The sequence below is a fragment of the Maniola jurtina genome, chromosome 27 (genome assembly GCF_905333055.1).
Source record: "Maniola jurtina chromosome 27, ilManJurt1.1, whole genome shotgun sequence".
Lineage (NCBI taxonomy): Eukaryota > Metazoa > Arthropoda > Insecta > Lepidoptera > Nymphalidae > Maniola > Maniola jurtina.
In genome coordinates, this window is record NC_060055.1 from 4,777,885 (window position 1) to 4,794,749 (window position 16,865).

General features: G+C 38.2%; 1 protein-coding gene and 1 long non-coding RNA gene across 2 annotated transcripts in view; one reads left to right on the plus strand and one right to left on the minus strand.

Annotated features, from left to right (window-relative positions):
* The window catches only part of LOC123878942, a 58,822-nt gene that overhangs the window by 14,628 nt on the left and 27,329 nt on the right, over positions 1 to 16,865 (minus strand). Inside the window, exons 6-9 of the mRNA XM_045926318.1 lie at positions 14,308 to 15,689; positions 3,437 to 3,520; positions 3,101 to 3,184; positions 2,298 to 2,680 (exon numbers count right to left, since the gene is read on the minus strand). Of these exons, the coding sequence (XP_045782274.1) occupies positions 2,298 to 2,680; positions 3,101 to 3,184; positions 3,437 to 3,520; positions 14,308 to 15,689 (1,933 nt within the window). The remainder of the gene's footprint in view (positions 1 to 2,297; positions 2,681 to 3,100; positions 3,185 to 3,436; positions 3,521 to 14,307; positions 15,690 to 16,865) is intronic.
* On the plus strand, positions 3,641 to 14,193 carry LOC123879222. The gene is made up of 3 exons (XR_006798968.1): positions 3,641 to 3,747; positions 11,640 to 11,723; positions 14,115 to 14,193. It is a non-coding gene; the product is annotated as an uncharacterized LOC123879222 (long non-coding RNA).

The following is a 16,865-nucleotide window of genomic DNA, read 5'->3' on the forward strand; positions in this document are numbered from 1 at the left end:
TTTTTGGCAAATGTCACAAATATAAATTTTTTGCTCGATATGTTTTTCTGAATATAAATCCGTTGTTACAATATTTCTCACATCACTAACATAAAACAAAGAAACTTTCTCTACGGATTCTGTAGTGCCTGACTCGATGATTTCGGATGTAGGGAGTTCATTTTGGCTTTTTGTCTGGTATTCGGAACCTTCAGAGTCAATTCCATTATTTTCAGTATCTGAGTCAGAAAAACAATTAAGTTTTCGTGTCATAGAGAGCAATTGATCTTGTTCCAGTGCGGCTTTCTCAGATTTTCTCAGAGCATCGCAAGTTGTCTCTGAGCAAATGTTTGGCATGTTTATGCATCCTTTGTCGTTTGTACCAGTGTTGTTTACTTCGTCGTCATTATAAATCTCAACCTCTTATTCACATTTGTCATTTGTTTCGTCTTGTTCAGTCTCGTCATAGTAAACATTGTTTTCAGCACGAAGCGCAAGTTTTCCAGGCAGAAGAGCAACTGAAACAAAATATTCAGACTTTTTTTCGAAAATATTTCAATAAAACTTAAGCTAGCCTTATCTAATTACTATACAAATCATGCCCGCGTGGAATGGTGCCAAGAATACTGGCTGCATTTCCACGCTGGACAGCCAGGCTGATCCGTTCTGACTTATATAGTCATGTATGTACGTTGTACGTACCGTTTTGTTATATTATGTACTAGCTGATGCCCGCGACTTCGTTCCCGTGGATATAGGTTTTTGAAGATCCCGTGGGAACTCATTGATTTTCCGGGATAAAAAGTAGCCAATAAGAGACCTTGCCAACGTTCGTCTTTACCCCTCTTGCTACGAAAAGTTAATCGACCGTGATGCTATACATTTTTGTTGCATTTCATAATTTTGTTACCTAATTCATCAAAGAAAATAACTATACCAAGTGGGGTATCATATGAAAGGGCTTCACCTGTACATTCTAAAACAGATCCTCATTTATTTTTATACATAATAGTCTTTGATTTATCGAGCAAATTGTAATATTTAAGTATATTTATGCAAATACATAGTAGATACAAAAAAAATTTTGGGTTTTTAGTTCGCGGTTTGTTTCGATGTTCTAGCTCAGAAAAGAAATATTTCACACACCCAAAATATGTATGGAACCCTAAAAGAGTGGAGCCCGATTCGCACTTGACCGTTTTTATTCTTCTTATTGTTACAACAATATTTTCATACGATTAAAATTACTTACTTTACTTGAACTTTTCGTTGATAAATAAAACACACATACAAATGACACAATTTATTGAAATAAAGAATTGGGGCGGTAGTTTTAAAATATAATAATATTATTACAAAGAAATAAGTACATTTAGGTATTTCGTACGCGTATTATCCAATTATTTAGTTACTAGCTGATGCCCGCGCCTTCGTTCGCGTGGATGTAGTTTTTTAAAAATCCCGTGGGAACTCTTTGATCTCCATTCTAAATTTCAGCGCAATCCGTCCAGTAGTTTTTGCGTGAAGGAGTAACAAACACACACACACACACACACACACATACACACCCATACAAACTTTCGCCTTTATAATATATATAAGCTGTTGTTTGATACCTTAAATATCAATTCACCATCAGGGCTTAGGGGTTCATTACCTTGCAGCATCAGCATTGAGGAGTTGGATGAAAATTGAACAGATGGATCTTTGAGTTAAAGAGCTTTAACTTGACTCATTGAATTTAAAAGTCCAGATTTCATGGTTTTGCTTTCATTTAATTTATCAAGCTTCTTAGAGAGATTTCATCTGTATAATTGGCCCTAACAATCGATGCAATAAAAGTACAGGTTGTAATTTTTACAGATTTTAGTCAGTTCGGTTCCCGCGTGTGACAAGCGAATTTTCGAAAATCTTTAAATGCAGTTTTCTTTCTATTCAAAAATAAAGGAATGTTTTCTTGGAGTAAAATTTAGTGGGACTTATGTTAAAAATAAAATCCTTCTCACATGTACGAATTATCATGGGCCTCTTTAAATTAGTTTTCCTAGTAAAATTGATACTGGCACAATTCACTTGCATTATTAGCTTATGAATTATGAGTGTGACTTCTCATGTGTTTCAATAAAGTTCTTTTAGCAGCACATTTATATGAGCAGAACTCACATGCAAAAGGTTTCTCCCCAGTGTGAGTTCTCATGTGCTGCACTAAAGTACTATTCTGCGCACATTTATAATGGCATAACTTACAAACATATGGTTTCTTCCCAGTATGTGTTCTCATGTGCAGCACTAAATGACTATTCCGTACACATTTATATTGGCACAACTCACAAACAAACGGTTTTTCACCAGTATGAATTCTCATGTGCTGCACTAAAGCTGATTTTGTACTACATTTGTACTGGCACAACTCACAACTAAAGGGTTTATCTCCAGTATGTGTTCTCATGTGCTGCATTAAATTACTATTCTGTGCAAATTTATAATGACATAGCTTACAAACAAATGGTTTTTCACCAGTATGTGTTCTCATGTGTTGCACTAAAGTACTATTCTGCATACATTTATACTGGCACAACTCACAAACAAAAGATTTATTACCAGTATGAATTCTCATGTGCTGCACTAAAGCTGATTTTCTACTACATTTGTACTGGCACAACTCACAACTAAAGGGTTTATCTCCAGTATGTGTTCTCATGTGCTTCACTAAATTACTATTCTGTGCAAATTTATAATGACATAGCTTACAAACAAATGGTTTTTCACCAGTATGTGTTCTCATGTGTTGCACTAAAGTACTATTCTGCATACATTTATACTGGCACAACTCACAAACAAAGGATTTATTACCAGTATGAATTCTCATGTGCTGCACTAAAGCTGATTTTGTACTACATTTGTACTGGCACAACTCACAACTAAAGGGTTTATCTCCTGTATGTGTTCTCATGTGCTGCATTAAATTACTATTCTGTGCAAATTTCTTATGACATAGCTTACAAAAAAATGGTTTTTCACCAGTATGTGTTCTCATGTGTAGCACTAAAGTACTATTCTGCATACATTTATACTGGCACAACTCACAAACAAAAGATTTATTACCAGTATGAATTCTCATGTGCTGCACTAAAGCTGATTTTGTACTACATTTGTACTGGCACAACTCACAACTAAAGGGTTTATCTCCAGTATGTGTTCTCATGTGCTTCACTAAATTACTATTCTGTGCAAATTTATAATGACATAGCTTACAAACAAATGGTTTTTCACCAGTATGTGTTCTCATGTGTTGCACTAAAGTACTATTCTGCATACATTTATACTGGCACAACTCACAAACAAAAGATTTATTACCAGTATGAATTCTCATGTGCTGCACTAAAGCTGATTTTGTACTACATTTGTACTGGCACAACTCACAAACAAAAGATTTTTTACCAGTATGAATTCTCATGTGCTGCACTAAAGCTGATTTTGTACTACATTTGTACTGGCACAACTCACAACTAAAGGGTTTATCTCCAGTATGTGTTCTCATGTGCTTCACTAAATTACTATTCTGTGCAAATTTATAATGGCATAGCTTACAAACAAATGGTTTTTCACCAGTATGTGTTCTCATGTGCTGCACTAAATTACTATTCTGTGCAAATTTATAATGACATAGCTTACAAACAAATGGTTTTTCACCAGTATGAGTTCTCATGTGTCTCACTAAATCACTTTTCCTTGCAAATTTATAATGGCATAGATTACAAACAAAGGGTTTGTCACCAGTGTGAGTTCTCATGTGCTGCACTAAGTCACTGTTCTGACTAAATTTGTACTGACATAACTCACAAACAAACGGTTCTTCTATACTGTGAGCCATAATGTGTTTCACTAGGAGATTTTTACATTTAAACCTATGTTGGCAAACGTCACATATATAGTTGCTTGTTTCCTCTACATGTTTTGCTGAATATGAAAGTTCCGTAGTTTCCATTGTTACTATATTTCCCACATCATTGTCATTGTTCAAAGAAACTTTGTCTACAGTAATAATATGTGAGGTGACTGATTCATTGGTTTCTGATATAGGGAGTTCATCTTGGCTTTCTGTCTCACCAGAGTCAGTATCGTTATTTTTACTGACCAAATCAGAAAAACTGCAAATGTTTAATGGTGATTTTATGCACTGCGTAGGCTCATTGTATTTTTGGCTCGGTTTGTCTGCTTTGTCATTATCAATCCCAAACACTTGTTCACATTTGTCGATTGCTTCAGCCTGTTCGGTATTGTCAGGGTGCTCTCTTTCGTCGTCAGTGCTCGCAAGTCTCGCGGCCAATACGTCTGAAACAATATATGTTAACTTATCATTCGCTGTTAATCGAAAATGAACGCAATAAGTTTCGGTTGCTTTACAATATTTATAGCGCTTGATATGAACACTGAGAAGGCTATGCTCGACTTTATAGTCTGTTACAATAACAATTAGTATGAAACAATCACAAACCCCTTTTATATATTCGCTAATAACGTCTGCATTTCTCATACTTATGTAATACTTGCACTGTAGGCAAGTAGGCTGTACTTAGAAATGTAATTTTTATGACCCCTTATTATTATCGCCACACATACTCCTATGTACTGTAGGTATACATGTTGCTTCGTCAGATACAAAACAAAAAATTGGTTGTCTGTAAAGTCGGTTTACTGACGATAGTTGAACGTGACAACAAAGGCCGATCGCGGCGTTACCTCGCCTGCGGCGAGGTAACGCATGAGTCATGTCGAGGTAACGCCGCATGAGTCATGTTTTTTCGTGCGTGCAGCCGGCTGTATCGAATTATAAGACGTTGTCACGTCAAAAAAGAGAATATGAAGGACACTTAACTCGCCCCTTTCACACGCAGGCCATACCAGCCAGGCCAGCAATGGAACCATATCTACCTATTCAGTAAAGCACTACTTAAATAATTATAAATGCTAAAGTGTTAGTATGTTAGTTACTCCTTCAATCACACCGCAACAGAGCAACATGTCGACTCGGATTTTTGCATAGATTCCTATAGCAAAAACATGAAGCGTGATATATTAGGCTACTTCTTATCCCGCAAGTAAAAGAGTTCCCAGAGGATTTGAAACGCGGACGCGGACACAGTCGCGAGCATCATCTAGTAAATTATATTTCATTTCATTTAAAGGGCTTTCACACCTGTATGTGTTCTCATGTGCCTCAGCTACTTTTCTTGTGTGTGTGTATGTGTTTGTGTGTGTGCGTGCGTGCGTCTGTGTGTCACTCACCGGTAGCTGAGCAGCCTTCACTCGCGCGAGTCTGTGGACAAGTAGACACAATCAGACTAACTACGACACCTCATCTTAACCCTTAAAGCTATCACGCTGTTCGCCGTTTGCTGTTCAACCCAGGCGACTTGGCATGGAGCAGCTCCTCTATTCCTTCGTTCTATGAGTCGACAGTAGCCATATTTTTGGGGCAACACGTGTCCTGTTGTTAATTCGTTCAAAATCAGCCCCATACAAAATCAATGGACTCAAAAATAAATAATTACAAATGTAATTAATACAAGGTACCAGACACCCAATGAAATAATGAAGTATGCGGCTCAAGAGTGGCAGTACGCGGCTCAAGAGTGGCAGTACGCGGCTCAAGAGTGGCAGTACGCGGCTCAAGAGTGCCCGTACGCGGCTCAAGAGTGGCAGTACGCGGCTCAAGAGTGGCAGTACGCGGCTCAAGAGTGGCAGTACGCGGCTCAAGAGTGGCAGTACGCGGCTCAAGAGTGCCAGTATGCGGCTCAAGAGTGCCCGTACGCGGCTCAAGAGTGCCCGTACGCGGCTCAAGAGTGGCAGTACGCGGCTCAAGAGTGCCAGTACGCGGCTCAAGAGTGGCAGTACGCGGCTCAAGAGTGCTAGGGGGCTCACCGTGCGATGTCTCGAGTGCGCGTGCTCGTTGTACTCGCGCTCGCGGGAGAACTCCTCGCCGCACTCCGTACACTGCAGCGTCACATTCTCGCACTTCAGCAGATCCCGCGTCGCCAGCGCGCGCTCTTCCACACGCGACATTCTCGTCAGCAGCACTCTGCACAGAGCCTCGTCCAGCAGCTTGGCGTCCCGCAGCATGCTGGCACTGCCTTCGCACTTCACCGAGGCCTGCGCGTCTTCGCTGTCCGAGGCTTGCGCGTCTGCGCTGTCCCAGTCCGCGCGCAGGTCGGGCTCCGTCTTCACCGAGGCCACGTCTGCGCTGTCCCAGGCCGTCTCTACAGAGGCCTGCATGCTGTGGTCCAGCGGGCGCAATGCAGCGATGTGCTGTCTCGTTATCTGAAACACCCACCCACTGTAGCAGTGCACCCACAACATACACCCACACCCTGGCAGCAGTTTTTATGTTTTAAGTTAATTCATACTGATTAGTTTTCCTGTACTCCAATCATTGCTGAGAAATCTAAATCAGCAACATAATATTATTCTATATTGATGTGATTGTGAAGAGAGAATATCAGGAGGAATGGCATTCCATACCAGTGGTAAATTATTTTGACAATTCAAAAGCACTTGTTTAAGTTTATTTGAATAAAAAAAATAATCTATTCTAAATGTTAGCACTAGTCAATTAATTTGAAATAAATGAAATAAATATCACATTTTAAGAGTTAATCCTGTACCTAAGAAGTACTGCTTCTCTGTTATGTCAAGTTCAAAGCCAATAGTCAAATTCATTACAACTCACCACTTCATGTTGTTTCACCAAGTCCATCATAAGCGCACAAGCTCTCAAGCTCTTGTCTCTGAATTTGTCAAAGTTTGTCAATCTCTGAGCACATTCAGCGCAAAGTGAGTGTTGTAGGTTGCCTACGTCAAACAACTGAAACAAAATGTATTCAACATTAACAAGTGAAGGTACTGAACAGATCTTGCTCATCTCTACAGTGTGATGATTTGTCAACTGCACTTGGTTTTGTTCTGTGAGGCAACTGTATGTATATGCAGCTATTTCAATTGACTGTAAAATTATGTTCACACAGGTGCAGCACCTATGTCTCACATAACACCAGGAATCTGGTGGATTCTTCTAAAGATTTTGTAGCCTAATTGCACCACTAGAGTTAGCCTGTACTTTTCAGTTTCATTTTGAACAATTTTGTCATAGTTTAACAATGAGATAGATAAATGAACAACTTACAGGATAACCAGTCAAGTGCTCATACGCTTGTTCCAACTTGCATTCGCTCACTGAAAACATTTGGCTGTCAGTGTCCAGGCATGTCATGCAAACCTGCAACAAACAGTACTAAATGTTAGTTTATCCACGTCCCACAGTCGAGCAATGGCCTCCTCTGGAGCTCAGAGCCACCACACTAAGGCGGATCGCCAGGCTACCGATATTTCAGAATCCTCACAGTGTGTTCCTTCACCTAAGCCTTCCTCAGTGAGGTGAAGCCACTGACACATTGTAAATATCGCGTATGTATAGGAACAGAGGCGCCTGAGCAGGACTGTACCCGGTCAGCACAGCTCGGTCTATCGAGTTGTTCAGTGTACAGTTGTAATGCCTCGGCGCGTGGCAGGGGCTCGGACAGAGCTCCAGAAGCTCCGACTTCACTACGCATTAGTGCTGGGACACACAGACCTGCACTGTGGCGGCGTGGAGGCGCCTCTCGCCGCACAGCTCCTGCTCCATGTTACTATGCGAGTATGGGTATCTACTGTGAGTACTCGGACCGTTTTCAGTTCTCCTGTCTCCAGCTCCTACTGCCACTTACATACAGCTACATTTGTACCGACAATTTGAACCATCGATTTGATGTGATTTGAACAAATTGAACAGCCAACACAAAAACCATAGTAATTAGTAACAAAACAAAATTACAAGATTAAAATATAAATTGACACTCAATAGGCTTGTAGAATAACTATCGATGTATCGATATATTGATATAACATCATATCAAGTACTCGAATATAACAAAAACGACATTTATGAGGAACTTTCAATGGTGGTGGAACTTCAAACCCACAATTTTGCAATATAATTATTATAATTATCATTTGGATATTACACTAGCATTTTAGAACCGCCATTATTCTTAAATAATGTTACCGATATACCCAGTTGTCTTCTCGATAGGTACTCATGTTATAAATATATCGATATTTTTTGGCACATTCGACATCCCTAATTGACAGTGACACTGCACTGCGTTCTTATCGGTGCTGCCAACGCACTAAATAAATTGGCGTCGAAAATTACGTCCATGTCGAAAATGTACTAGATACAGTAGTGACGGGTAACATTGGTATGATAGCGGGATAGATTTAGAATGCTACTAAAAAAGTTTTGCGTAAATGTGGTATATATTTTGTGGAATTAGGTATTCACAGATCACTATGAGAAGAGTCTCTTGATGGAGTGACCTTCTCCAAACCCGTAACGCACTCATATAATCTGATTATAGTCGACAAATGACTGATTGCAGATAGGCTAGAAATATCAAAAAAAAAAAGTGTTCACAGAGGTTATTAGTTACACAAGATGTAAGCGGTGAACCAATAAATATACAAACAACAAAACTAAAGTAGTCCTCAACTAAAATGTTTTAAAAAGACCGTCTCCATTTTCAATATTCAACTCTGCATGCCCGCGGACCACAGAAGTTACACAGAAGTTAGTAGGAATGGCATATTTTAAAACGAGACAGATTTATGCGGTATACTGTCTCATTTAAACAGTGTCTTAAGTCGGAGCAAAGTCAAAGTAGGTACCGGTCTCCACCTAAGCGGAGCAGAGAGAAGTGTACAAGACAACCTATCAGATTTTTAAGAGATAAGGTGATAATATTTTTGCATCATTTATTATTATCAGTCTGATTGGTCGACTGAACACATCTCTTCTCTTCTCCTCTTAGGTGGAGACTGGGCCTTAGTGGCATTAACCACAATAGCCGAAAGAATGGGGTATCTATAGATTTGATCTTTCATATCAATGAGCCCCAGATAAGTACTCTGGTCATTTTCTGATCGATGGATAGATCAGATATTGACCGGTATTATGATGAGGCAGGAAGGTAATTACAGAAACTTTGCCCTGGATGAACCAAATGGTATGTAGACTCCTCCTCAATTATTAAGTAGCTTTAAATTTAAGGTTCCTGTCTATTATCCACGTAAACCTATTACACCACTTTGTCCCCCGTTGCGTAGAACTGTCCTTGGCGCCAATTCTCCTATTTCAAGGTTGTGTAAAACTCTTAACCTCAACAGCTCTGTCATCGACATTAACTCTGACTCTTTGTATAGGGTTCGGGAAAAGATTTTCGTATCGTGGAAGTCTTGAGTCTTACCAGCTAAAATTTCAAACCACACTTTACGTTTAGCCATAAGTTTACACTATTAGATACACTTCATTCATTCTTTCTTTTTTGTTTATCTTTATCCACTTAATTATCATCGTTGTACCTATTAATATTTTTTTTTTTTTTGTAACTTTGTTGTTGTAAATGTTGTGTTCACTTGTAAATAGCGACTACATTTAGCAAATAAGTTTAGATTATGTACTATTTTTAATATTTAATGTAAGTAGCTGTAAGTGAACCTAATTAATAAAAATAAAAATAAAATAAAATAGACAAAATATATAAATTAATTGTCTGACAACTCGAACAGGATAGTGGTGGGTAATTAAGGTAGGTGGTATAATCATAAAAAGGTAAAAAATATATGGGCTCAACTTATTTCATATTCATTTATTTCTTCCTTAAAACAAAAAATTACATCTTTGATAGGACCAACTACCAACCCCTGCAAGTTTGTCGGCAGACGGCAGCACAATAGTCTTTTTATTTACCTCGACTAATTAGGTACAAAGCACTCCCCAAATACCTCCTACAAACCCCAACCTCCTTGCTACGTTACAATACTATTAAAGGCTCGCTTGCAGCTCGGTTTTAATACCCTCTATAAGCCCTGATTCGCACGAGCGTTAAAAAAGCGCTGCGTTAAAACCCGGCGTTGCGCTGACAATACAAAGTGCGCGTTAAAAAAGCATTGACGTGTGAACAGATACTTGGGAATGCATTTGTTCTATTTGAACGCTTTTTTAACAGACGTTAAAAAAGTTCTCGTGCGAATTAGCTCTTATGCAACCGTTTCATAAACTAGTATTATACCTACAACAAAGTTATATATTATCTACGTGTTTCTGTTTTCTACCAGATATTTTGGTAAGTTTTGCATGTTTGTACATGTAATAAAAAAACAACGATATTAAGGCATAAAAATATGTTGGGCAAATTATTTTACAGAAATTCTCAGTTTGTTTTAGGTCCAAAAATTTGTTGGCCAAAAAATATACGAGAACTTATAAACATTTATCTATTTTTCTATGGTTCAGGTAGCGCCCCTTGTTCGAAGCCAGAGCGAGTTAATAGTTACAAATAAACTCCTGCAGATATGTACAAATCATCACGTGCCTCTTTGGAATTATGATTTATGAGTGTGACTTCTCATGTGTTTCAATAAACTACTCTTAGCGGCACATTTGTACGAGCAGAACTCACATACAAAAGGTTTCTCACCAGTATGTGTTCTCATGTGCTGCACTAAACTACTATTCTGCGCACATTTATAATGGCATAGCTTGCAAGCAAAGGGTTTTTCACCAGTATGTGTTCTCATGTGCCGCACTAAAAGACTGTTCTGACTACATTTGTACTGGCACAACTCACAACTAAAGGGTTTCTCACCAGTATGTGTTTTGATGTGCCGCACTAAAAGACTGTTCTGACTACATTTGTACTGGCATAACTCACAACTAAAGGGTTTTTCACCAGTATGTGTTCTCATGTGCTGCACTAAACCACTATTCTGCACACTTTTATACTCGCATAACTCACAAGCAAAGCGTTTCTCTCCAGTATGTGTTTTCATGTGCTGCACTAAAACACTTTTCCAACTGCATTTATATTGGCACAACTCACAACTAAAGGGTTTCTCACCAGTATGTGTTCTCATGTGCCGCACTAAAACACTTTTCCGACTGCATTTATACTGGCACAACTCACAACTAAAGGGTTTCTCACCAGTATGTGTTCTCATGTGCTGCAATAAATCTCTGTTCTGACTACATTTGTACTGGCATAACTCACAACTAAAGCGTTTCTCTCCAGTATGTGTTTTCATGTGCTGCACTAAAACACTTTTCCGACTGCATTTATATTGGCACAACTCACGACTAAAGGGTTTCTCACCAGTATGTGTTCTCATGTGCTGCACTAAATGAATATTCTGTGCACATTTGTACTCGCATAACTCACAAGCAAAGCGTTTCTCAGCTGTATGTGTTCGCAGGTGTCTCACTAAATTACTGCTCTGACTACATCTGTACTGGCATAACTCACAAGCATAGGGTTTCTCACCAGTATGAGTTCTCACGTGCCACACTAAACTACTGCTATCTGTACATTTATAATGACATAGTTTGCAAGCAAACGGTTTCTCACCGGTATGTTTTCTCATATTGTGCCTTACTAAATCACCTTTCTTACTACATTTATACTGACATAACTCACACGTAAACGGGTGCTCACCGATATGAGTTCTCATGTGCCGCACTAAATGACTATTCCGCGCAAATTTATAAGGGCATAGCGTACAAAAAAAAGGTTTTTCACCAGTGTGAGTTCTCATGTGCCGCACTAAATGACTATTCCGCACACTTTTATAATGGCATAGCTTACAAGCAAACAGTTTCTTCCCAGTGTGAGTTCTCACGTGCAGAAGTAAAGCACTTTTTCGACTACATTTATATTGGCACAACTCACAAGCAAAGCATTTCCCACCAGTATGTCTTCTCATGTGCCGCACTAAATGACTACTATATTTACATTTGTATTGGCACAACTTGCAAGTAAGCGGTTTTTCTTGAGCGTGAGACATAATGTGTTTCACTAAAATACTTTTACGTTTAAACTTTTTTTGGCAAATGTCACAAATATAAATTTTTTGCTCGATATGTTTTTCTGAATATAAATCCGTTGTTACAATATTTCTCACATCACTAACATAAAACAAAGAAACTTTCTCTACGGATTCTGTAGTGCCTGACTCGATGATTTCGGATGTAGGGAGTTCATTTTGGCTTTTTGTCTGGTATTCGGAACCTTCAGAGTCAATTCCATTATTTTCAGTATCTGAGTCAGAAAAACAATTAAGTTTTCGTGTCATAGAGAGCAATTGATCTTGTTCCAGTGCGGCTTTCTCAGATTTTCTCAGAGCATCGCAAGTTGTCTCTGAGCAAATGTTTGGCATGTTTATGCATCCTTTGTCGTTTGTACCAGTGTTGTTTACTTCGTCGTCATTATAAATCTCAACCTCTTATTCACATTTGTCATTTGTTTCGTCTTGTTCAGTCTCGTCATAGTAAACATTGTTTTCAGCACGAAGCGCAAGTTTTCCAGGCACAAGAGCAACTGAAACAAAATATTCAGACTTTTTTTCGAAAATATTTCAATAAAACTTAAGCTAGCCTTATCTAATTACTATACAAATCATGCCCGCGTGGAATGGTGCCAAGAATACTGGCTGCATTTCCACGCTGGACAGCCAGGCTGATCCGTTCTGACTTATATAGTCATGTATGTACGTTGTACGTACCGTTTTGTTATATTATGTACTAGCTGATGCCCGCGACTTCGTTCCCGTGGATATAGGTTTTTGAAGATCCCGTGGGAACTCATTGATTTTCCGGGATAAAAAGTAGCCAATAAGAGACCTTGCCAACGTTCGTCTTTACCCCTCTTGCTACGAAAAGTTAATCGACCGTGATGCTATACATTTTTGTTGCATTTCATAATTTTGTTACCTAATTCATCAAAGAAAATAACTATACCAAGTGGGGTATCATATGAAAGGGCTTCACCTGTACATTCTAAAACAGATCCTCATTTATTTTTATACATAATAGTCTTTGATTTATCGAGCAAATTGTAATATTTAAGTATATTTATGCAAATACATAGTAGATACAAAAAAAATTTTGGGTTTTTAGTTCGCGGTTTGTTTCGATGTTCTAGCTCAGAAAAGAAATATTTCACACACCCAAAATATGTATGGAACCCTAAAAGAGTGGAGCCCGATTCGCACTTGACCGTTTTTATTCTTCTTATTGTTACAACAATATTTTCATACGATTAAAATTACTTACTTTACTTGAACTTTTCGTTGATAAATAAAACACACATACAAATGACACAATTTATTGAAATAAAGAATTGGGGCGGTAGTTTTAAAATATAATAATATTATTACAAAGAAATAAGTACATTTAGGTATTTCGTACGCGTATTATCCAATTATTTAGTTACTAGCTGATGCCCGCGCCTTCGTTCGCGTGGATGTAGTTTTTTAAAAATCCCGTGGGAACTCTTTGATCTCCATTCTAAATTTCAGCGCAATCCGTCCAGTAGTTTTTGCGTGAAGGAGTAACAAACACACACACACACACACACACACATACACACCCATACAAACTTTCGCCTTTATAATATATATAAGCTGTTGTTTGATACCTTAAATATCAATTCACCATCAGGGCTTAGGGGTTCATTACCTTGCAGCATCAGCATTGAGGAGTTGGATGAAAATTGAACAGATGGATCTTTGAGTTAAAGAGCTTTAACTTGACTCATTGAATTTAAAAGTCCAGATTTCATGGTTTTGCTTTCATTTAATTTATCAAGCTTCTTAGAGAGATTTCATCTGTATAATTGGCCCTAACAATCGATGCAATAAAAGTACAGGTTGTAATTTTTACAGATTTTAGTCAGTTCGATTCCCGCGTGTGACAAGCGAATTTTCGAAAATCTTTAAATGCAGTTTTCTTTCTATTCAAAAATAAAGGAATGTTTTCTTGGAGTAAAATTTAGTGGGACTTATGTTAAAAATAAAATCTTAAAAATAAAATCCTTCTCACATGTACGAATTATCATGGGCCTCTTTAAATTAGTTTTCCTAGTAAAATTGATACTGGCACAATTCACTTGCATTATTAGCTTATGAATTATGAGTGTGACTTCTCATGTGTTTCAATAAAGTTCTTTTAGCAGCACATTTATATGAGCAGAACTCACATGCAAAAGGTTTCTCCCCAGTGTGAGTTCTCATGTGCTGCACTAAAGTACTATTCTGCGCACATTTATAATGGCATAACTTACAAACATATGGTTTCTTCCCAGTATGTGTTCTCATGTGCAGCACTAAATGACTATTCCGTACACATTTATATTGGCACAACTCACAAACAAACGGTTTTTCACCAGTATGAATTCTCATGTGCTGCACTAAAGCTGATTTTGTACTACATTTGTACTGGCACAACTCACAACTAAAGGGTTTATCTCCAGTATGTGTTCTCATGTGCTGCATTAAATTACTATTCTGTGCAAATTTATAATGACATAGCTTACAAACAAATGGTTTTTCACCAGTATGTGTTCTCATGTGTTGCACTAAAGTACTATTCTGCATACATTTATACTGGCACAACTCACAAACAAAAGATTTATTACCAGTATGAATTCTCATGTGCTGCACTAAAGCTGATTTTCTACTACATTTGTACTGGCACAACTCACAACTAAAGGGTTTATCTCCAGTATGTGTTCTCATGTGCTTCACTAAATTACTATTCTGTGCAAATTTATAATGACATAGCTTACAAACAAATGGTTTTTCACCAGTATGTGTTCTCATGTGTTGCACTAAAGTACTATTCTGCATACATTTATACTGGCACAACTCACAAACAAAGGATTTATTACCAGTATGAATTCTCATGTGCTGCACTAAAGCTGATTTTGTACTACATTTGTACTGGCACAACTCACAACTAAAGGGTTTATCTCCAGTATGTGTTCTCATGTGCTTCACTAAATTACTATTCTGTGCAAATTTATAATGGCATAGCTTACAAACAAATGGTTTTTCACCAGTATGTGTTCTCATGTGCTGCACTAAATTACTATTCTGTGCAAATTTATAATGACATAGCTTACAAACAAATGGTTTTTCACCAGTATGAGTTCTCATGTGTCTCACTAAATCACTTTTCCTTGCAAATTTATAATGGCATAGATTACAAACAAAGGGTTTGTCACCAGTGTGAGTTCTCATGTGCTGCACTAAGTCACTGTTCTGACTAAATTTGTACTGACATAACTCACAAACAAACGGTTCTTCTATACTGTGAGCCATAATGTGTTTCACTAGGAGATTTTTACATTTAAACCTATGTTGGCAAACGTCACATATATAGTTGCTTGTTTCCTCTACATGTTTTGCTGAATATGAAAGTTCCGTAGTTTCCATTGTTACTATATTTCCCACATCATTGTCATTGTTCAAAGAAACTTTGTCTACAGTAATAATATGTGAGGTGACTGATTCATTGGTTTCTGATATAGGGAGTTCATCTTGGCTTTCTGTCTCACCAGAGTCAGTATCGTTATTTTTACTGACCAAATCAGAAAAACTGCAAATGTTTAATGGTGATTTTATGCACTGCGTAGGCTCATTGTATTTTTGGCTCGGTTTGTCTGCTTCGTCATTATCAATCCCAAACACTTGTTCACATTTGTCGATTGCTTCAGCCTGTTCGGTATTGTCAGGGTGCTCTCTTTCGTCGTCAGTGCTCGCAAGTCTCGCGGCCAATACGTCTGAAACAATATATGTTAACTTATCATTCGCTGTTAATCGAAAATGAACGCAATAAGTTTCGGTTGCTTTACGATATTTATAGCGCTTGATATGAACACTGAGAAGGCTATGCTCGACTTTATAGTCTGTTACAATAACAATTAGTATGAAACAATCACAAACCCCTTTTATATATTCGCTAATAACGTCTGCATTTCTCATACTTATGTAATACTTGCACTGTAGGCAAGTAGGCTGTACTTAGAAATGTAATTTTTATGACCCCTTATTATTATCGCCACACATACTCCTATGTACTGTAGGTATACATGTTGCTTCGTCAGATACAAAACAAAAAATTGGTTGTCTGTAAAGTCGGTTTACTGACGATAGTTGAACGTGACAACAAAGGCCGATCGCGGCGTTACCTCGCCTGCGGCGAGGTAACGCATGAGTCATGTCGAGGTAACGCCGCATGAGTCATGTTTTTTCGTGCGTGCAGCCGGCTGTATCGAATTATAAGACGTTGTCACGTCAAAAAAGAGAATATGAAGGACACTTAACTCGCCCCTTTCACACGCAGGCCATACCAGCCAGGCCAGCAATGGAACCATATCTACCTATTCAGTAAAGCACTACTTAAATAATTATAAATGCTAAAGTGTTAGTATGTTAGTTACTCCTTCAATCACACCGCAACAGAGCAACATGTCGACTCGGATTTTTGCATAGATTCCTATAGCAAAAACATGAAGCGTGATATATTAGGCTACTTCTTATCCCGCAAGTAAAAGAGTTCCCAGAGGATTTGAAACGCGGACGCGGACACAGTCGCGAGCATCATCTAGTAAATTACAGTGTAAACTCCATGTAACGTCACTCTATTTAACGACAAACTCCCTTAAGCGTCGAAATCAATTGGCTTCGGTTGGTTTAGCTTGTCTTTCATACCATGTTTCACTCTACATAGCATTACACCCACTCTCAATAACGACAACAATTGAGTAATAAAAAGTACCTTTTAAGTTGCTAAAATTAGTAAAAACTGCGCAGCTGTGTACGATCTATTGTCGCTTTATTATCCTAGCCCGCAATAAACTCGACTGTCGGCATCATGCATACCGAACATTCCAAGAAATTCGTTCTTTTGTTTACAAATTGGGATTGCTTGTTACGTGTACACTGTTGTTGACCAT